The sequence below is a fragment of the Meles meles genome, chromosome 16 (assembly GCF_922984935.1).
Source record: "Meles meles chromosome 16, mMelMel3.1 paternal haplotype, whole genome shotgun sequence".
Taxonomy (NCBI): Eukaryota; Metazoa; Chordata; class Mammalia; order Carnivora; family Mustelidae; genus Meles; species Meles meles.
This window is the reverse complement of record NC_060081.1, coordinates 45,777,928-45,801,119: the sequence shown is the minus strand read 5'-3', so window position 1 is coordinate 45,801,119 and position 23,192 is coordinate 45,777,928. Positions and strand designations below refer to the sequence as shown.

The 23,192-nt window shown below is 38.9% G+C and overlaps 1 protein-coding gene across 3 annotated transcripts in view; it reads left to right on the top strand.

Moving 5' to 3' along the window:
• BTBD3 (BTB domain containing 3) overlaps positions 1 to 21,859 on the top strand; it is a 36,251-nt gene extending 14,392 nt beyond the window's left edge. Inside the window, exons 2-5 of one of the 3 annotated variants that reach the window (XM_045980809.1) lie at positions 12,352 to 12,649; positions 13,158 to 13,248; positions 13,824 to 13,942; positions 17,361 to 21,859. In XM_045980809.1, the coding sequence (XP_045836765.1) occupies positions 12,507 to 12,649; positions 13,158 to 13,248; positions 13,824 to 13,942; positions 17,361 to 18,393 (1,386 nt within the window). In that variant the 5' untranslated portion in view covers positions 12,352 to 12,506 and the 3' untranslated portion in view covers positions 18,394 to 21,859. Of the gene's footprint in view, positions 1 to 11,743; positions 12,650 to 13,157; positions 13,249 to 13,823; positions 13,943 to 17,360 lie in introns of those variants that run through there. The other 2 variants (XM_045980807.1, XM_045980808.1) reach the window with 2 other exon arrangements.
• The last annotated feature ends 1,333 nt before the right edge of the window (positions 21,860 to 23,192 follow it).

Genomic DNA, 23,192 nt, shown 5'->3' with positions numbered 1-23,192 from the left:
TCCTGGCACTGTGGTTTGTTTGCCACGTAGGTGTGAGTTTCCAGACTGTTCATATACTGCGCCCTGTACACACAAGCCAGTTTTATTACTTTGTTTGAAGATTGGGTGTGTCTAATGTAGTGGAAATTTATCCATTCAGTGTTAAGTACAGACAAAACGCATTTCAAAGCAAGTCTCTGTAATTATCTATTTTTTTAGATTATTCATATGACTGCTTTCTTCCTTTCATGTGAATTGCTGAGAATTTATTATCCCTTCCAGTTCATTAAATCACTAAAATTCTCTACTGGTGCTATAAATAAATATGCCAGACCATGAATTGAGACTAGTTGATAAAGGCAGCTTTGTCCTAGTAACTGGGTCTTGCTTGCATATTCTAACTTTGAATATGTAACTATCTGTACTACAGTAAGTTTTAGACTTCTGATGAAGCAAAGCCTTGCTTTAGACACATGTGGGGACTTGCTTTAAGTAGAGCTTCAGCATTGTCAGTTGACCTAGCTGCAAGATGAATGCAATATTACAAAACCACATTTGTGCTTAGACATGTTCAAGAGAGCCTCGGGACACATTTAAAAGATGTCTAGGTTCTTTACCATTGTACCTCACATAAACCTACAGCTCAGGCAGCTAAAAACACCATAGACCTCAATTTCAGACCATTTTAAACCCAGAAACAGTTGCACTCCATAAACGCACTGTAGGGTTCTAGACGGACTTGGATGTGTTGGACACGGTCCTCCCTGTTAGACAGTGATTGGAAGCCAGATGTGGGTGTGTTGCTGTTAGCTCTTATTGGGAGATGTGGAGATGGAGCCCTCAGAGAACTCCGACTCATTAGACCATGTAGGGCAGGAGGAAATGTGAGAGAGTGCTGCATGGAGAGTCTCTAAGCACCAGGAAATCTTCCTTTTTGAGGGGTTGTGGGGTGCATTATGAAGGATGGGTAGGCTTCTGGTGGGTAGATTTGCCAGGAAGAAGGAGCAGTGAGGATGGCAAGAGGCAACAGGCTCATTTACAGTATGGGAATAGTCTTGTTTGCTAGGTGAGCTCATGAAGAGCACAAGATAAAGAGCTCACAGCCAGGCCATGGCAATTCAAAATGCATTGCAAACCACGTGAGAAAGGCAAGAAAATTTCTTTTCTTTCTGAATGGACTCTTGGTCTGCAGTCCTATCATGCTGGTGGAGCAGGAGAGACTAACCCATCCTTGTTTCACATTGTACCTCTTCAGGAGGAGTGGCACAGAGTAGTTGGTTAAAACTTGGTCACACACCACCTACTATATATTCCTTTTTGTTTCCCTTCTGATGCTATCTCTTACATTTAAAAAATTTTTTTTAAGGATTTTTATTTATTTATTTGACAGACAAAGATCACAAGCAGGCAGAGAGGCAGGCAGAGAGAGAGTAAGAAGCAGGCTCCTCACTGAGCAGAGAGCCCAGTGCGATGTGGGGCTGGATCCCAGGACTCTGGGATCATGACCTGAGCTGAAGGCAAAGGCTTTAACCCACTGAGCCACCCAGGCACCCCTATCTTTTACATTTTATGAGAGAGTTTTACCTTAAATGCTGATATCAACCAAGTCTCCTGTACTGAATTCCTGGTGGATCCATGGCCTTGCTGTGTGGCAAGCGAGTAAAATGCTTATGCAGAGCTCTAATGCATGTAAATTGTGATCACCATTTTCAGAGACTGCTTTTCCTTTGGTTCCAGTTTTAATCATTACCGTAGACCTTTTATAGGTCCATGTAGCTCTCAACTATGGTGAAATGGTGGTTCTGTTATTTAAAAAAAAAAAGTAACAGTTGAATTGCCACTCATTAAGGATATATTTAGATTTGGATATTTATTAATCTTTAATCTGCTCTTTATAGTTAAGGTACACACATAAATACTGTCTGCCTGTTGTTTTATGATGCAGAAATTAGGGAAACCCGAATTTAAAAACATTTTTATGAATACTTTTGACTTTCTAAGTGAGACTCATTTGAGCATTATTTTATGAGCAATTAAACTATCTTATTCTATACCTCTGGGCAGTTCAAGTACTGACCTACTTACGTAGTAGCTCTTAATTAAAAAAAAATGCTTGCTGAATATATATTAGAATTAGAATTTTTGTTTGAAATACTTATTTTCTTAGTTCTGGCATATGCAGTGAAACTAAGTACAGAACTGTCTCAACTTTTATTCCGATGACAGCAGCATGAGGGATGGAAACAACAAGGGAGTACTTTATCAGTGCCAAATAATTATTTTCTGCAGCAAATGGAAGCCATCTCTGAATGTTACTTGGTGTTGATATAGTTAAGGTTTTGCCAACCTTTATAGGACAGTGCGCCTTTATATTGTGTCCTTCACAACAGGCATGAGACATTGTATACTTTAAAGCTAATTAAAAGTAGCATAAAACCTATTTTTTAAATTTGGATTTAGAACAGATTTTACTTTGAGTTTTTGCCAGAAGTTGGTTGCTATAATAATCTTTTGTCACAGGTTTCTAATTCTAATTGAGTTTTTTGTTAGGAAACATTTTTGTGACTTAGTTTAGAACTGTATGTGCCTTTTTCATTTTCATTTGATGGTCTCTACTCCAGAAAAGTTAGGTTAGAGATTGGGTGTAAAGATGCCTTGTATAACTTCACATGTATTTGTATTTTCCCATAGCATGATTTCTCTCAGTGGAGTGGATTTCTTATTTTTAGATCTTGCACTGTTTGCTTAATATAACTATATTTCATGCTAGTCACATACATTGTAAAAGGGAAAGAAGGCATTTCATTATTAGAGATCCTTGTGGATGTGTTTATTATGATGACCAAATCGTAAAATTGGTAACTATTTTTTTTCCTACATGATTTTGTTAAAATAAGAAATAAAAGCCCCCACCCCTGCCTCCCCTGGCCTTGCCTTTACCAAACCTAACCTGTTCACTTTACAGTGATAAAAAATTTTAACCTAAGATAATGCATATCATTACTTCAGATGTTTTAGGAAGTAGTTGGTGCATTGATAGGAGAACAGTATTCATTTCTAAGCATTCTGTAGTGATAAAGGGCACAACATATATATTTAGATGACTTTGGTAAACTTTTTTTCTTTAATCTTATAGAGCTTTTTAAATCAGTGTTGTGGATGTTGGGAGAAATTGATCTGTGACATTTATGCCATTTATACACTGTCTGGTGGTTTGAGCACATTTCCATTGTCCCATTCTATGTGCTTATTGGAAAAGGATGACTTTCCCAAATAGAGCAAGGGATTCTTTAGTTAAGTTTAGTTAACCCTTAATGAAGAAGGGCTTTGGCTTTTATCTTAATGATCTGATTGTGGAAATGTTTTTGGGTATTCCTAATATCGGGGAAAAAAGCAGCACCTGCTAAAGTAAAAAAAAAAAAAATTCAGTGAAAAAAATGTTTTTCTTTGACTAGCACACAATTTTCTTCTGTCACCTGAAGCCAACAACCAGCCTGGAGAAGGCAACAGCAAAGTTACTCCATTCTAGCATTTCCAGTGGAATTAATGTCCCCTGTTGGATCAGTACAGTCTCCCTTCTTGCCTTCTTAGAAATGACTTTCTGAAGCCTGATTTTAGTTTTCTTTGGAAAAATTGTTTTTTAGGTACCTAGGTGAAAGTCATACATATGATGGGATCATTGTATTATGGTAATAATATTTCTGCCTCTTAAACTGACATTTTAATATAGATTCTATTTGTTTGAAAATAATTTCTAAGGAGTCATTTAGCTCCAGGTTTAATCTATATATAGTGTTGTTATAAGTTAATCTTTGATTGACTGATAAAATATTTAGTGAATATTACCCAGAGAATTAATAGACTTCTGTTAGTCAAGTTTATGTACATGTATAGTTGTGTGCCATGAGAAAATATTAGAAATGCATTGTATTAATACTGGAACTCTTAACAATGGAAATTCCCATTTTGGAATTTCCATCTAGACTTTCTACTGTATCGTCAGTTGTTGTTGTAGCCGTCTCAATTGAGAACTATGATTATATACTTTATCAAATGACTATTTGATAAAAGTTCAATTATTCTAATGTAGTTGAGCCAGAATTCTGAGCTGCCATCTTGCCTGATTAAGGGAATATAATTAACCAATCTAAAGAAGAGAGCCCTTTCTTTTCTGTTGAATTATATATCTTCGACCTTATGTCACTGACCATAAGGAGCCATCAGTTGTAAGACATGCTATTATTTATGTACCAAGAAGAAAGGGAAGAAAAGGTCCTAGGACTTATACTCATGAGATGCCATCAATTATAAGATAAATCTTTTTTTTTTTAAGATTTTATTTATTTATTTGACAGCGAGAGAGAGAGAGATCACAAGTAGGCAGAGAGGCAGGCAGAGAGAGAGAGAGGGAAGCAGGCTCCCTGCCGAGCAGAGAGCCCGATGCGGGACTCGATCCCAGGACCCTGAGATCACGACCCGAGCCGAAGGCAGCGGCTTAACCCACTGAGCCACCCAGGCGCCCCCATCAATTATAAGATAAACCCAATTTCAGAGATGTTGAAATGGGGGAGAGGGTAATAATCAATAAAATATGGCACATTTGTATATTCATAGTTTTTGTTGGGTATTGGTTATAATCGTAATATGAAAATCTAAAGGAAACTATGTTAAATAAATCAGTATTCCTGCCACACACACAGATTCTTTAATCCTAGAAAACTAGAATTGGAAAAAAAGAAGAGATTATGTAGTCAACACTTTTACATAAGAGGACATTTACGATGAGATCAACTAGAGTATATAAAAATTAGCAATTTTTGTTTAGTATCCCATACAAGTGCATACGACACAACTTACAAGCATCAAATATCATGTTAAATACCATAAAGATTTTTTTAAAGAATCATTTTTCCTGCCTTCAAAGAACAGTCACATTCTACCTTTGGGCATATTTCCCAAGTTTAAAGTACAGTTTAACGTTAATGGGAACTCTGTGTGATGAAAAGGAAATGACTTAGTCAAACTGTCCATGAGCCTCATCCTTCCAGCCAGCACTGAGGTATGCCAGGCCCAGTTACTTGTGTTGGTTATCACCCTTGGTGCCACAATTAAAATTAGGTCATTGTTGAGAGAGGCCAAGTTGACTTGATAGTGTAGACATTACTCCGTGCTCCGTAGATGGACAGCTTGCAGCTTTGGGCTCTCAGAAAGTGGGTACAGCAGAGCATCTGCTCTCAGTTTCTGTCAAGCAGACAACTAGCCTAGAGTAGGGGGTTTTAGGTGCAGGTTTGCGCATCAGGTGGGGACCTGAACACAGTATGCGACACACATCGTAGTGATTGGACCTCACCTGCAAAATTCCAGCAAGATCCTCAGCAACCTCTTGGCCTGTGAGTAAGGCCAGAGCAAGCCTGCAAATGGGATGAAATGTCAGTAGTTTCAAAGCCTGAAAGATTATAAAGGCAGGGAGCCAGTTTAATCTTTGGGTTTTGTTGTTTTGGAAGATTGTATCACAAATATTTCCTGCTTTGGGTACAATTGTTACTAATAGTGAAAGCTTACCTTTGCAAAGTGTTTTCAACTTTTATCAAAATGTTTTCACAAACATGTAATCTTTGCCTTCACAGTAAACCTGAGACGGTTGAATGGGTATAATTATCCCATTTGGCAGATGAAAAAAAACAAGGCTCATGGATATTAAGTAACCTCTTAAGGTCACTTTTTGTTGGCTGTTGGTCTTTTCACTATACCGTGCTGCCACTGCTTGATTCCAAATTTATTTCTAAATTTAGAAAGCATATAGCCTATTTTCCAGCAGCTTTTGCTATCTTAAGGACTGCCAACATTTTGTTGCTTACCTTTTTTACCTCCTTAATCACAAACATAATTTTTGCTCAGCATTGAAAAGTAAACAAAAACAAAACACTATTCCATGGTGATTTACCAGGTTAAATTAAAATTACTCTCCTCTCTGATGGTCTATTAGTAATTTTTGGATGTGATACTCATTTCCACAGTCTACCCTGACTTGTTTAAACCTCAGTTAAATCTCGCTCTGTAGCTGTTTAGGTATCTTGTGGTAAACCATATACAAGTCTAGGCAAGAACTTCAAAATCAGAACAAGTTAAACAAGACTTGCCAGCATTGTTAGTTGTTGACATAGGATTTTTTGGTATAAATCACAAGTGCCTGGTTTTTCCAACTTTGGTTTTACCTGGCAAGCCCCTTCTGTTCTTGAGCAGCTTCCTCATGACTGTTAGACATTTACGTTCCTTCCTGTTATAGTTCTTCTCCATGTCTTTCCAGAAAGTGTCTAGAATTCTTCCTGCAGGGTGCAGAGTATATATGTTCATGGTTTTCTTATCTGTAAATTTTGCATATATTTTTTTTCTTCTAAAGTAGATCAGAAGTATGAAGATAAAGCATTATGTAAAAATGTGGGGTAATTAACTGTGGATGGAAATTAGAGTCAGTGGAACAGACAAAATTAGGCAGCCAGTGTGGAAATCTGCATTCTAGTCCAGACATTGCCCCACTGCTTAACCATTCACAAATCCCTTCTGGACACCTAGTTGCTTTATCTGTTGACAGAGTTGTATTAAATAATTTTTAGATTCCCTTTCTGTTCCAAACCTCATTCAAGTCCCCGCACTGAATATACAGGATTATACTAAATAAAGAGGGATTCCTGGCAGACCTTCCAGTGGTGAAAAAGATGATCTAAGTGAGCTTAAATTCAGCTGATAATCTTGTTATTATTGGAAATCGAATGAAAAGAGATAAAGGTGGTTGAACTTTCTGACAATTGTAGAAATCATCAGAAACCCACAGTGACTAGCTAACCTCTTAAGTTTGGTTCTTGATCTTGCTCACTATTGTATGCCAGTCACCAGCACGCTGTAAGATCATCATGTTGAATTTTAAGTACAGGTTTCCCCTACTATCCAAAGTACAGTGTACCTGTGAAACCTTTTGTAAGCCAAAATGGCATAAAGAAGCAATTACCATTAGTTTATTAGGGAAAAATTTTGAGTTTTCCCAGACCCGAAAAACAGCCTCTCTTAGGTCCTAAAGTATCAGAAAAGCCAATCTTCCTAATGGATGCACAAAGTAAACCAAGGTAAAGCATAGATGCTATCTATGGTAATGGTATGGCGGCTTGATGCTGAGTGTAGTTCCTGGGAAAGGAGCTTGGTGGCGCCACTTTTCTCGGGATGTGTGCTGCCTCTAATGGCTCACTGCAAAACATGCTGAATGCTATTTTTGCTTTTTCCTTTTTTTCATGAAAGCAAAAATTCTTTGGATTTCTTTTAGCTAGTGAAAACAAATATTAATGTATGTCTTTCATAAAAGCAAAGTGCATAACGTGAACTTTCAGAAAGTGAGGGATACATATGTACTTTCATAAAAGATCAATGGGCTTCTTGACCAATTTACTTCATTAGGGCGGATTAACCATGTCTCATAACAGCTTTAAAATTCAGGAAGTCTGGGATGGGACGCCTGGGAGGCCCAGTCAGTCAGGCGTCTCCTTCAGCTCAGGTCATGATCCCAGGGTCCTGAGATAGAGTCCCTCATCCATCCTCCTTGCTCAGAGAGGAGTCTGCTTCTGCCTGTCCCTCTGCCTTCTTCCCCTGCTTGTGCTGTCTCGCTCGCTCTCTCTCAGGCAATAAATAAAATCTTAAAAAAAATTCAGGAGGCATAAGAAAAAAATGATACAGTGCTAGTTGAAAAGAATTATTAGAATGAAATACAAAAATACATTTTGGGTTAGTATCCTTTATTTATCCACCCTTCAACCTATTGGGGGATATTTTTGCATTGCAGATTCAATAGATGGAATTTTAACTCTATGTTTAATTTCAGGGAGGGAAAGAAACCATAATTTGTGTTTAATGAAATAGATAATATAGATATGTAAGCAGAGAGGAAAGTGATATAAATACTTTGTGTATTCAAATCAGTCATAAATTTTCATAGTATTTCATTGTGTTCTCGGTCATGGATTACCCTGAAAGACAGATGATAACTGTAGCTCTTCTTCCCAGAAAAATAAATGCACACCCCCAGTTGTGTATGCCATTTGTTGATGCAACCATTGCCTTCTTCCCCTTAGTCCCAAGTTCTTGATAGAAAAGTTACCCTGGAATGTTAAACCTTGAAAGCTATTAGAAATCATCTAAACTAGTACTACTTAAACTGTGCTTGTGAAATCAGTGGGATGAATCAAGACCAACATTAAAAAGAAAAGAGAAGAATAAGATAGAAAATATCTGTGCTATCAACATGCTAAGAGTTCTGTTTTAAACCATCTTTGCGTTTATGGGCGCGTATGATGGTGTGCATGTGCGCTAGTACTGAGTCCAGATATAAAATGCATTTCTTAACTGAGGATTGAAGGTAAAGATTGAGAAACACTCAGCTGTTCTAGAGAACTTGTTCATATTGTAGCTGAGGAACTTGATGCCGTTAAAGGCTAAATGATTTGTCAGACTCCCCACCCCTTCAACACACACATATAATCAATTTTTGGTGGTTGAGCCAGTACTGAGCCACATGACTTGATTGCTAGTTTTGCTGTTCCACAATACTAAGTTTTTGAAATAGAATTGTGAAGTAGGTTATTTCAAAATATTAAATATTAAATATTAAATATTAAGTGGTCATCTATTTCACACTTGGCATTCTTTTTTTTTTTTAAGATTTTATTTATTTATTTGAAAGACAGAAATTACAAGTAGGCAGAGAGGCAGGCAGAGAGAGAGAGGAGGAAGCAGGCTCCCTGCTGAGCAGAGAGCCTGACGCGGGGCTCGATCCCAGGACCCTGGGATCATGACCTGAGCCGAAGGCAGAGGCTTTAACCCACTGAGCCACCCAGGCGCCCCATCACACTTGGCATTCTTTAATCCTTTATTTTTCCGACTAAAATGACCTCTATCGTTATCCTATAAAATAATCATGAGCATGAGCTGCTTTTCCAGAGTTTGAAAAAATATTTCGAGGCCTTTCTGTTGGCTGTCCACACACCTGAATCCTAGAATTTTGACACTTAGGGCCTAATCAGAAGAATTTTAGAATAAGACACCAAAGTTAAGTTTTATGACCAAACCAAATTCATCATTTTGAATTATTTCTACATTCAGTTGATAACTAAATGCAAAATGTGGCTCCAGCTTTTGATACTGAATCACTGGGAGACCTTGTAGCCTTCTTTATTTTAATCTGACTGGAGGCTTTCTCAAACTTGAATGTCATACAGATTGCCTAGAGGGTCTTGTTAAAATGCACTTCTGGGGGGCGCCAGGATGGTTCAGTGGGTTAAAACCTCTGCCTCCAGCTCGGATCATGATCCTAGGGTCCTGGGATCGAGCCCCGCGTTGGGCTCTCCGCTTGGCAAGAAGACTGCTTCTTCCTCTCTCTCTCTGCCTACTTATGATCTCTGTCAAATAAGTAAATAAAATCTTTTTAAAAAATGCACTTTTGATCCAGAATCTGGAGGAGTTTCTGGATTTCTAACAGATGGTCTGGAGGTGCTGCTGCTTCTAGTAGCAAGGGCTTGATGATACCTTTTAAACCGTGGCAGGAAAATAAAGCTTTCAAGAAGCTTTCCATGTCTTGATTTTCATTAACATTTTCATGCTTTTCAAATGGGCTACAAAAATTAAAATGTCATTTAAGTTTTAATTGTATTACTTTTTGTATTTAAGAACATATCTTTAAAAGAGCCATACTCATCAACCCCCACATTTCATTAGTGACAGTGGCCCTCTTTGCAGCGTTGTTCTAGGGGATTCAGAATGAGCAGTGCTTCATGTAACTAGAATGTTCAAGCTTTTCCACGGAACTTAATTTTCCAAATACCCCAAACCTTGAATTTCAGGAAGAACATTTTCTAAAATATTATATAATTTTCTTAAGCTATTGTGTGCACTTGTTGTTCTAATGATATAAGAGCAGTGGTTGTTCAAGACTTTCTTGGAAAAAGGTGTTGAACTGCTTGTGAAATGAATAAAAGCCACAACGCCTTCTCAAATTCTTGCATCTGCTTTTTGTGCTTTGACTATTTTGTCTGTCCAGATGACAATTATTAGTAGTAAAGCAGCTCATTTCCCTTCGCAATCTAATTGATCACTATCTGACCTGAAAGCCAGGTATGTTTGGACTAATCGTGGTCAGAAGGACCTCCCTGTTGTGGGGGCTTTCTAAAGAGGTTGGTGTCTGGAAGTTCAGTAGCAGTTGAGTAGGAGAGAAATCTTTTGGTTTTATCCATATCTTGGGTAGTTAGCTCAAATAGAACACGTGTGATCCTTCTTTATACCTTTCACTGCATGCTTTTTAAAAACTGGTCCCTAGATCTCTCTCTCTGTAACATTGTGTGACTTGAAAGGATGTGTAGTCCTGTGGTTGGGAACACACAATAATTGTAATAAATAAGCAGCACTTCATGGTCCTTCTAAAATGGGGATGAATAACCTTGTGGAAAAGACCATTGGTTCTCTTACACAGTCAGTCTTGTCCTGGCTTTGCAGTTTTAAGAGTGGTAATGAAGACAATAAAGAGGATATTCCTTGGCTCAGTGTCATGATTTAGGGTCCAGGGATTAAAAGTTTGATTTCAGTGTGTTCTCTTCAGCAGATTATTAGTTATAATAACCATCACAGTGCATTCATAGAGCCCTCGCTTGGTCAGGCACTGATTATCCTGATGCATCCTGTGCTACAAGCAGGACTGTGGCCATGAAGACTGCCTTAGGTGAAGGGTTGGGGGTCGGGGAGCAAATGGCTGCTGCACTTGAGACAAATGAGAGTAATCCAGAGAGATAGGGGTGAGAGTCAGTCTCCTAATTAGTCCATCTTTAGAAATAAATAAGCATGTGTGGAACCCGTAGCAGGTGTTTTGTTTTCTCTTGCTCATCAAAGGCTAGAAATTTTGGGGGGATTCACATGCATGAAAACCACATACGTAGTAGTATGCATTCTTCTGATTCAAAGGAGGGAGAACCTGTTTGCATTTTTAACTAAGCAGCGTCAGAGCATTTATCATTTTGAATAGCCTTGTTACTGGTTTTGTGTTAGAAGTTGTAGATTATATTCTTTAAAATTATGACAAGTTAAATGTAGCCATAACATTTAGGCTGGATTTTGAGATCCTGAGCAGGGCCCATCTGACCCATTTTTAGTGAATTATAATTTTAAATCCGATTAGCAGATTTGTGTAATTTGAATCTTACTTTTTATGTCTAAAATCTGTCTGTTTCAGTGTGGCTAAACCTACTGGTATAATCTTAGTCTAATTTAAAAGTATTTTCCGGTCTGGGACTCCTGTCAAAGATCATCATAGGAACTAGAAAATGTTGGGAGGTAAAACGAATACATGACCTCATCTCTCTTATTTTGCACTGGACTATAACTTGCATTCAAAGAGACTGCAAAAAGAAAAACAACATTCCTTTCCATTAAGCTGTAATAAGTGTGTTATTTAGTATGGTTTTGCCATAATAATCCCTTTTAGAGGGAAGAAAGGAGGATTTTGTTTGAAGTATTTGAAACTAAATGCTGCCGGGATAAAGATTTTACTAGAAATACAGAGTAGATATCAGTCCCTACTCTTTGTTAATTGATCCTGCTTGTTTAACTGGGGAAATAAAAAATGTACATCTACTGAAGAGAAGTCAGTGAGCACAAACTGTTCCTTTCCTGTTTGCAGATCTATTTCATAGGTTGTTTATTTTATTTAAATCTACGATAATACAGGAGACAACAGAATGCAACTGCTGTTCCTTTAATATCAGAGCTATGCACGTTACAATAGGTGTCACTGTTTTGCTTGGTCCAATCATGATTGGTGACTTCAGCTATTGGCTCCGAGCACTGGCTGTCTGACTCCATCTGCAGGGCTGTAATACCTACTCTCCTCCGATCCATTCACCACACAACTTCAGCCGGCTGAACAGACTCGCACGGCTCCAGCACATCTTGCTAACCTAATTCAGAAAACAAGTGCTACGGCTCTCTGCCTGTCATCTTCGCTCGGTCTAGCATTTTTCAGGTGATCTAGGAAACTGGGTTATTTTTATGAGCAAATAAGAGAAATAGGAATCATGATGGAGATGTATTTTGCAGACCCAGTACTGGATAAAACTTAAAGCCAGTTTCTATTCAACATAGTGAAAAGGTCACCTTGTCCGGCTGAGAAAAGAAGCAAAATAGCAGCTTGTTGGTTTCTGTTAACATCTTGGCTCGTGCCAGCCTCTTTCCCTTGACGTTCGCACCAGTTTGGGATATCTAGCTATAAAGAGAGACATACTGTACTCATGGTAGATGACAAGGAAAAGAACATGAAATGTCTCACCTTCTTCTTGATGCTTCCAGAGACGGTAAAGAATAGGTCCAAGAAAAGCTCAAAGAAGACAAATAGCGGTGGCAGTGGCGGCAGCAGCAGCAGCAGCAGCAGCAGCAGCAGCAACAGCAAGTTGCCCCCAGTTTGTTATGAAATAATTACCTTGAAGACTAAAAAGAAGAAGAAGATGGCTGCTGATATATTCCCTCGTAAAAAACCAGCCAACTCCGGCAGCACCACTGTCCAGCAGTACCACCAGCAGAATCTCAGTAACAACAACCTTATTCCAGCCCCAAACTGGCAGGGTCTCTATCCCACCATTAGAGAAAGGTAAGTTCCCAGCCAGCATATTTACTTTAAAAGTTTTCCTGTGTTGAAGTTTCTGCTTTTGCACAACCTATAATGTATTTTAACATAAATCTGTGTTTCCTCTTTTCCCAGAAGCTTTATTGGTAATGGAAAACTGCCTTGTATCTTTTCCAAAACAGTACAGCTGTTTTCCTCTTAGATAAAAATGTTTTTGCAAGCTGTAACATTTAAGTGACAGGCTTGTGTCCACGGACCATGGAAGGTTTGAAGATAGAAGCTTCTTATTTGTCCTTAGTCTAATGAAAAGTTTGGATTACTTTTTGGGTTTTTGTTTTGTTTTAGCTCTAGTTACTTCTCATGTGTTTGCAATGATCACAAACAGTTGTTTAGTTGGAATCTTTATTTGTAGTTTAACCCTGAAGTTACTAAACTGTTGCTTAGCTTGTGATTCTTTCATGGGTTTTGTATGTTGGGGAGGGGTATTAAAAATGCTGGCTGCTGTGCATTAATGAATTGCCTCTGTTTGTAGAAATGCGGTGATGTTCAATAATGATTTGATGGCAGATGTACATTTTGTGGTTGGGCCACCAGGTGGGACTCAGCGGTTGCCAGGACACAAAGTAAGCAACAGCTGCATTACTGGTTTAGTCCTGAGATTTTACAAAGAGGGACCCTCTCCATAAGCCTGAAACTTGGTTGGGGTGGGCAGCTTGCCGATGGCAGGCAGTGCACGTTCCAGCCATCACAGAGAAGGCACAGCCTCTCCAAAGGGTCTTGGCCATGCTTAATTTTTTTTTTCTTTGTTTCTACCCTGCTTTACATCCCACACAAAAACATGCCCTCTCAACTTTCCAGTCCTGGGAAGTTGTTGCGACAGGTTAGGAAAGTCATGTTTACTCTTCCCCTAGAAATTGGTTCAGTAAGCTTTTATTTGATTTATTTATTTTGTAATGAGGGAACTTAGACGTTAATCTCTTGAAGCCTTGAGGTAATTAGCAGCAGAAAGACTGGCTTGCATGAGCATCTGTCTTCTGCTTTCACAGCAAGATACACACTGTACCTTGGCTTTGAAGAAAGAGCAGGTGTAGTTGCTCCATGTCCACCAAACCTGATTGTTCAGAGTTGTTTTTCTGGACTGATTTGCTGAAAATGCGTTCAGTTTAGTGCATGAAATAAGATTTCCCTTTCTCCACAGTATGTTTTAGCTGTTGGGAGCTCTGTGTTCCATGCAATGTTTTACGGAGAACTTGCTGAGGACAAAGATGAAATCCGTATACCAGATGTCGAACCTGCTGCTTTTCTCGCTATGCTGAAGTAAGCATCGTTCATTTGTTTAGAAAGAGTTTGTTTATGCTGTGTTTGTACTCTGCTGGTGTCTCAGTTAAATATAAGAAAGGGAGACCGATGAAGAAAGAGGGTGCTGCTTACCTTGTAAATGTTTTTGGAGAAAACTCCCGTGCATCTTTCGGGAGAAAGCATGTGGAACGGTGCAGGCATCTGCACCTTTGGCATGGGATTTGGGAGCCAGTGACATGGATAGTGATTTGATTTTTAACGACTCACAGTCAAAGAAAAATCCCTTTCTCGTGTAGGATTATCTGATTGTGCATGTTCTCTCTGACAGCATTGTGTATGAAGAAGTCTCCAAAGACATAAATTATATTTTTGTTTCACAATTTGAGCAATTATATACCTCGTTGAAGTACTACTAGTTAAGAGATTTCTCAGTTTTTTAGGAGTTCCTGTTTCCTCTCAGTGAATGTAAAACTTACTGTGTTAAAATAATCTGATCTTTGCCCATATGTGCATCCCCTTATATAAAATCAGATACCATTTCTCAAGGATAAAGCATTTGCATTTGATAGTAGAGAAGACATTTTTGAGAGAGATGAATAGTTTTCTATAGTTTTATATGTATTTTTACAGGAAAACTCTAATTAATAATATACAAATGTGAAGCTGTAAGGTATATGCTTACTTAAAAAATAGTTTTTTGTCTCATGGGTCTTTTTTAAACTCCATTACGTGTTGACTAGCTAAATGGAGTCCACTCCTCTGATGTGCACTGCTGCTGGACAGTGATCGTCTACTCTGTGATTAACCTGCAGTGATTATTTTAAATAACGTTTTGTGGTTTTTGTTAAGGCCTTCTTCTAGCACACCAGGTATATCCAGAGTTCAAGGTTGTCTACTGCTGTGGGGATTTAGGTTCCCTGGAAAAAACATCTTTGTTTAAAAAAAATCATTCTGTGTGTCAACAAGTTGGACGATATTTGGACTATAACCCCACAAATGGTTAAAAGGTTGCAAGATGTTTATTGTCTGCTCCTACTGAGAAATATGTACTGCACTTAGCTGTAGGACTTAAAAGTATTCAATTCTTTATTTATGTTGTAGTTTTGAGATCTAATTGCTTCTGACTGAAACTTTCACAGTGGGAAATAGGGAAATTAAAGATAAGTGAGCATGTGAAGTACCAAAAGGTAAACTAACTCACCACTTTTAAGCAACCAACACTCAGTGACCTTTCTGATCTTTTAGAGATAAATGTACAGAAACCAGTTTTAGCTTTGTGTTTTGTTTTGTCTTGTTTTCTTTCCCGATCACATCAGCTTTGCGTACTTGACATTGTCTGTCTCAGAGGAGAACGCTAACACTAGTTCAGCATTGGGACTGCACTGCAGTCCAGTGGAGTATTGTGTTGTTTCAGCCGGTGAGATTCATGGTGAGGAAACACGAGTAAGAATTACAGAACTACATTTCACCCGTCATTTGATTCGCATCTTTTCTTACAAATGTATCACCTAGAATATATCTCAATACAGCTTTTTAAAATTATACATGTAGCCCACCAGCAGTGGTAAGAATCAGAAATGTAGTAAGGTGCCGTTTGCTGTTGGGCCGTAATTGATCAGGACTACACTGTTGCCAGGGCTGATGGAGGCTAGGTTTTCCAGACAGCTGTGTTGTATGGCTGAGGAGCTGGTATTCCTAGAAAGGGAGTCATCAAGAGAAAGGGAAGACCGCTCACTTGACAGTTCCAGGGTCAGAGCAGCACTGAGCTTCCAGTATTTTGTGAGTGCGTCTTGGCCAGTGGTATATAGCTCAGCCTATCAGAAGAGAAAGAGCTTCCTGGGAGCAAAAATGAAGGTTTCTTTTGTGATTGTGGACTTTTTCTTCTTATCATCTCTGTGGGCTTTTTAACTTTCTTTGCAAAAGCCATTGCTTATCTTTTGTTACATGTGTTTCACTGAGTTAAAATATAGTAACTAAAGTAAAACTTCACAGCAAGTAGCTAAACACCTTAGCTTTAACTGGAAAAAATTAAAAGTTAAGCTTTATCACTATGTATTTTTCACCCATATGTAGTTCTCACTGAACTCATGTACTCATCCGTGGCTATCTAAAAGAAGCAGATGATTTTTGCTTTTATATACCATCTTGGGAGACTGCCACCATCTCCCCAAATCACCAAGGAGTGTTTTATCTCCTGACTCCTGACATAGAGATACTTCACAGAATCATAAAAATAGTGCATAGGGCTTTCTTGCTTTTGTCCTTTAATTAAATATATTCAGAAATAATACATTCTTTAATTCTGAAGGTAGAAGAAATGTATGGGGAGGGGAGAAGAAAGAATTTAGAGTTAAAAAAAATCCAGATACAAAGCCTATGTTGGATTCTATGTAAAGGCAACTGGAAGATAATGTTGAAATCCATATATGATAGTCTATTTAGAACTACTTGAGAAATATCTCCCTTAATCTCAGGTTTTATTTTGTGTTTAGGAAAAATTCAGGTCTTGGTTAAAAGAATTAAAATGTAAATCATTGCTAACATAGTACTAAAGGCATTTGTTCCTTTTTTTTTTTTTTAAGATTTTATTTATTTATTTGACAGAGATCACAAGGAGGCAGAGGGGCAGGTGGGGGGGGAGGGGGTAGCAGGCTCCCTGCTGAGCAGAGAGCCCAATGCAGGCCTCAATCCCAGGAACCTGGGATCATGACCTGAGCTGAAGGCAGAGGCTTTAACCCACTGAGCCACCCAGGTACCCCTAAAGGCATTTGTTTCTATATGAATGTACAAAAAATTTTAAAATAAAACTTTGTGTATGCATTTATGTATATAGAAAGAGAGCTTTTTAAACATAAGATTATTCTTTTTTAAAAGATTTTATTTTTTTATTTGAATGAGAGAGCATGAGGGGGGTAGGGAGAGACAGACTTCCCGCTCAGCAGGGAGCCAGGACATGGGGCTCTCCAGGCTCAGTCTCAGGACCTCTGGATCACAACCCAAGCCAGAGACAGATGTTTAACTGACTGAGCCACCCAGGCACTCCAGAGATGATTCTTTGATTACATATGATATGGTGTATTTAATAGAAATATTGCTCTCTTTTTTTGTTGTTTGCTAATACTGATAGTTTTTTTTTTTTCCTCAAACAGTTTTAGTATCTTCTCTTTTTTGAGAAGACATTGAATGCAGGTTATAAAATAAAAGCTAGAATGGTAACACAAAGTTAATGTCTTTAATTATACAAACTTACTGCTGACTTGAAATATTAATAATTTATGAACATACTTCAGATGTTTCTTTAATCCCTAATCATTTTTGTAGTAACTGTCACATAAGATGATTTTCTTGGAACTAACTTGAAAGTAGTTGCATCTTTTCTTGCTAGACACGCTCATTTTGTGAAAGTTCCATTTATATGCTGGGTGCTCTCTTTCAGATATATCTATTGTGATGAAATTGACTTGGCTGCTGACACAGTGCTGGCCACTCTTTACGCTGCCAAAAAGTACATTGTCCCTCACCTCGCCAGAGCCTGCGTTAATTTCCTGGAGACCAGCCTGAGCGCCAAGAACGCCTGTGTGCTCCTCTCCCAGAGCTGTCTGTTTGAGGAGCCAGACCTGACCCAGCGTTGCTGGGAGGTGATCGATGCCCAGGCCGAGTTAGCTCTCAAGTCTGAGGGATTCTGCGATATTGACTTCCAAACTCTAGAAAGTATCCTCCGCAGGGAAACTCTGAATGCCAAAGAAATTGTGGTTTTTGAGGCAGCGCTCAACTGGGCCGAAGTGGAATGCCAGCGACAAGATCTGGCTCTGAGCATTGAGAATAAGCGCAAGGTCCTCGGAAAGGCACTCTACTTGATCCGCATCCCCACGATGGCCCTGGATGATTTTGCAAATGGTGCTGCCCAGTCTGGAGTTCTGACTCTCAATGAGACCAACGACATTTTCCTCTGGTACACTGCAGCCAAAAAACCCGAGCTGCAGTTTGTGAGTAAAGCCCGCAAGGGCCTCGTCCCCCAGCGCTGTCACCGTTTCCAGTCCTGTGCCTATCGGAGCAACCAGTGGCGTTACCGGGGCCGCTGTGACAGCATCCAGTTTGCGGTTGATAAGAGAGTGTTCATCGCCGGCTTTGGGCTCTACGGCTCCAGCTGCGGCTCTGCGGAGTACAGCGCCAAGATCGAACTCAAGCGGCAGGGCGTCGTTCTGGGGCAGAACTTGAGCAAGTACTTCTCAGACGGCTCCAGCAACACCTTCCCCGTGTGGTTCGAGTACCCGGTGCAGATTGAGCCGGACACCTTCTACACAGCCAGCGTGATACTGGACGGCAATGAACTCAGCTACTTCGGACAGGAAGGCATGACGGAAGTTCAGTGTGGCAAGGTGACTGTCCAGTTCCAGTGCTCCTCGGATAGCACCAATGGCACTGGGGTGCAGGGCGGGCAGATCCCTGAACTCATATTCTATGCTTGAAAACCCCTCCCGAAGTGGTGTGAGCTCTGAGGTGCACATCTGGTTCCCACTTGCTTGATGCTTAGCTCATCTGCAGAGATGTGATCAGCGCAGGTAATTCGTAGTGAATGAAGCTATAGGCAGTTTCTCATTTCTTTCAACCTTTTAATTATGTACAGGCAAAAACGCAGCATTCAGCTTCTAACTATATGCTTAAAAGAGCCAAGTTCTTATCAAGGCTTTGTGGTTTTTAGAGTTACGTCTATACACCTGGGGAGAATTTGTGCTCTTTTCCACCTGCCCCACTGACCTCCCAGTTTTGTCCCTCTTAAAACTTTCTGGATCACCTTGAATTTCCTTTAGGGTTTTATTTTGACAAATAGAAATAAAGACTTTAAAATAATAATGAAAAGAGTTATTTTTAAAAAGAACCCCTATCACCCCCCCCCCCAAATTACAGGTAAACCTCAGTGCACAATTTTGAAAGAAGTTTTCCTTCGTAATAAGTAATAATTTAGAAAGTAGGCAATAGTTATGTTTAGCTCTTATTTTACTTCATTTTAAATATTTTACTCTGGGCATTATTTTTTCTTAAATCCTAAATTCATAAGGTTGTTAAATGTTAAACACTGCAAAGTATCCATGTAAAATAGGAGAACAGGAAATTGGATGTTTGCTTAGGCCGTGACTTCTACTACAACCAGGTTTTTATTCTTTAAGTTCAGAAGACAAACTTGCAGTACAGACACGTCTTTTAGAACTAACTAAATTACACATTTTTATTGTCAATAGGGAAAAATCACAGGCATATTAATTTAAACTAAAACAGCTTATAAAGGAAACCTAAAAAAGTCCCATTCTACCAATAGTTTATTTAATGGCATAATAGAATACACCGTTTGAAAAAGCCAGTCTTTCCCCACTTTGCTTCTGATCCCCACTGTTTGCTTGTTTTTGTGTTATACGGTATGGAATTTTTAATCCCTTTTTCCCATGAAAAGAGGACCAAACAATTCTTCAGATGTATGGAATAACCACTAGTTTTGTAGCACTACATGTTAATATAATAAGATACTTTTATTCATTGATTTTTCTTTTTTTTATTCCAAAATACACTTTACCTGATCTGCTTTGACCACATACTATCTTCTTCGTTAATTATAGTTATGTCCTTTTCCAAGACTGCTAGAATTTGGCCTTTGGCCATCGTAAAGTGCCAATATATGCCTGCAGGGTTTAAAAAAAAAAAAAAAAGGTCTGGAGCGATACACTTGATGGTACCTAATATTCACTGCATCAGCATCACATCCAGCCCTCTTATTTGTACATGGTTAATGCAAACAAAGAAGGGAAAAGCTCATCTCAAAATTCTCCTTCAGTGATGGCTTGTGATGGTTTAGTGCCTGTGACCCTGGTAGTGTCCGATTTGTTCACTTCCAGTTGAAGTATCCATGTGTTACTGGGCAGTTTTTCTGCTCAGTGTGATCCTGAGATGGCTTCCCCCACCACCCAGAGTGTGGTCCCTGGCCACCTCCTTCTCCTGCTCTGCAGGTCCCTAGCTGACTTGTCTGGAGCCAGGGGTTAGTCCAGGGGTGGGCGGGTGTGTGCGCGTTGTGGGCGTCCGTGCGCGTCCATGTGCATGCAAGTGTGTTTGCCGACTCAGGAATTGTCTCCTCCCCGCCTGGCCAGTAAGAGGTGGGACAGAAATGGTCCCCCTGCTGGCCCTAGCAAGGCCCCGGGAAGTGACTACCCTTATCTGATTCACTGTGGTTCTGGGCCACCTTTTCCCCCATTGACGTGGGCTTGTTGCTTTTGGCCAGCTTCCCTGGTGGAGGAGAACACTGGATTATGGGAAATGTTTTAATCATGTTTGCCATTACCTATGGCTGTTAGCATAGGTGATCAAAAGCTGTTACTGGTTATTATAGATGAGTACTCCCAGGACAACTTTCCAAAATTACCTAACAATTATTTCTTATTAGGAAGATGGCAGAGAGTAGTTTTGGCAAAGTATCTATGAAATAAAGGTTATGTTTTCCGTTTAAAAAATACTTCTATAAAGGATTTTGCTTTTAAATTATGATTAAACATTTCAGTAACTAATAGCTACCATGCAAATTGGTAGGCTGTATACCTGGTTAGAAGGCACTCATTTTTAAGCCAGAGGAGAAGAAACTTGATTTTAGCACTAATGTCATCATCTCAGATTGTTGAGGTGGGTGTGCTAACCTTAGAGTGAAGATTGTTCATTCGGTAACATTCACTGTCAGTGTTCTTGTTAGCAAGATGCCCTCCATGTGGGTAGGGAACTGCTGAGGGAGATCCTGTACACTTGGGGTATGAGAGCTTGGTTTTATGTTAATTACCATTAGCTAAAAAAGAAAAGACAGATCCACCACCTGATTGGCTGGTGCTGAGCGCCGTGGGTTAAATTTGAAAACTGTATTTAGAATAAGAAATTTTGTATTTTAAATCCTATTCTCCCTTTTGCATTTTCAACAACATGGAATGAAAGCTAACGTGCTTGCTTTATTTTCTTCGGTAATCTCGAATTTTGTAGCTTTTAAAACTAGAAACCATTGTTCTGACAAGGCAGGCAGCTCTAGTGTATAAACACACCTTTATTAAACAGAATATTCTGTAGATGCTTTTCCCAATATATCTGGCAGTCTTTGTCCTTGTTCATACTGGGGATAAAGGGGAACTAGGCTAGCGGTTCTAATGTAACATTCTTTAAGCATATCTTAATATAGTATTTAAGTAAATGGTCTAATTTCTACATAATTATTGCACTGAACTGTCTTTTTGTTTTTTTAAGGTGTTTAAATAAGCTCGGCTAATTCAAGACACTGGCCACTTGTGCATCAGAGTGCTTGAATTTAGTAGCTTACAACATTATTTATGAAGGAAAAATATATAAATATGAAGTACCTCATGTTGAATGTTATTGTACTGTATTTTTAATGTAACAGTGCAGATCTTGTTAGACACATGAATGTGTATAATCATGTTAAAAGCAAATAAAAATAAAATTGGTTCATAGATTTGTTTTCTTTATCATTTTTGTAGGTCCCTTGAAACAGTAAAAAATCAATTCTGGCACTTTTGGTGCCACTACATTTTACAGAGATGGTTTTGCAGGAGTATTTGTTTGCTAAGTATTCACGTATCTTTGATCCCTAAAGATGTAAAAATTTGAGGCAAAAGCATAGGAGAACAATGAATATGTTAATCAATTGCATTGTTCAAAGCCTGACTGTGACGTTAATGAGAGGAAGTGAATGGGTGCATTTATATTCCCTATATGGAACCCGTGCTTTGCTGGCATTCTGATGCTATAGTTGCTCACATGTCTGTGGATCTGGCTGTACTAAGGGGGTGTGGATACATCCAGCTTTAGATGTAACCGTGCTGCTTGTTCCTGCTGTGTTATAATAGCTTAAGTCTCTGAATGAAAATAAATATCTTACGGGAATTTTGAATATAATTTTTATGTGCTCAATGAGTTTTCCATTATATTTGCCCATATTGAGTAATATATACACACACATGCACACACACTTGTACATAATTCATATACATGTACATATTTTTTTTCTCTGCAGTTTTCTGTTGGTTTTATACTAGAGTTTATCATGAAACCCTATCTATTTGTTTAATCACTTTATCTGCTCAGCTTCTGTAGCATACCTACTCAGAGGATTTTTGGAATTATTCCAGAGAATAAAGAAACTGGAAATTTCTTTCTAATCAGCTTAATTACAGATACAACCTAAATTGCAAAGGTCTTTAATCCAGGAAAGTCAGCTGTTTTCTCTGTTGCTAGTTAAACTTAATCCCCATATGCTTGTTTTCAATATCCCAAAACAGTTGGAGATGATACTCTTCCTTTGTTGGCATCCAGGATCAACATGTCATGGAAATTATATTCTTCTCCCTGTGGACTCTGCATTGCCTACAAAAGCCATGAACTTAAACTTAGGAAAAAACAGAAACTGAGGAACTAAATCATATGAAATGTGGAGGCCAAAACAAGCAAGTCGTCCTGAAAACCTGTGCTTACCCTAAGTGTTTATTAGAATGGGAATCTGGGCACCGTTGAGATGTGTCAGTGAAAGTTGACTACACTTTCAATTTCCAGTTAATACATTTCAACATTTTTTTCTGAGCCATTTACATTTTTTGACCAACTACTCCCTTTGGTCAACACTTCATTGAGTGTTATCCTCCATTTTTAAAAGTATATCATCTAACAAAACTAAAAACTGGGGAAATGTTTCTAAAATAAAATTTCCTCACCTATCTCTATAACCACTGTAAGTGCTGGTGAAAAGACCTTCTCTATCAAGATACGTCTTATGGGTGAGATGGAAGTATTTGTGAGGAAAGGTTGAAGACTGTGGTTGACCCTGTCACAGACCAAGCCACATAGATGAGTTGCACCTTTGGGTACAGTTCTCACTTGGGCATCTCTCCTCTGCTGCCTCTTTTAAGCCTTTTTAAGGAGCGAGTGTGGCAGGGGAGGTATAATTGCCACCAATGCCAACCCTAACAATTCTTATGACCCTTGTTTTCTATTTGCTCGTTCATGCTGATGTCCATCAGATGGCAGTTTTACTAGCAGATGCTATTTTATACTCTGCCATCTCTAGAGTCCTTAACCTCAAGATAAATAGTTAAACAAAACACCTACTCTTTACTTTGTTTAACCTATACTTTAAACAATTCTGTGTACTGGGTGGAATTCACATTATTCAACTACCAACCCTTCAGTGTTCATTTATCCCAGCTGATTTCTCTTTAAGGTGGTTTTGGTAGTA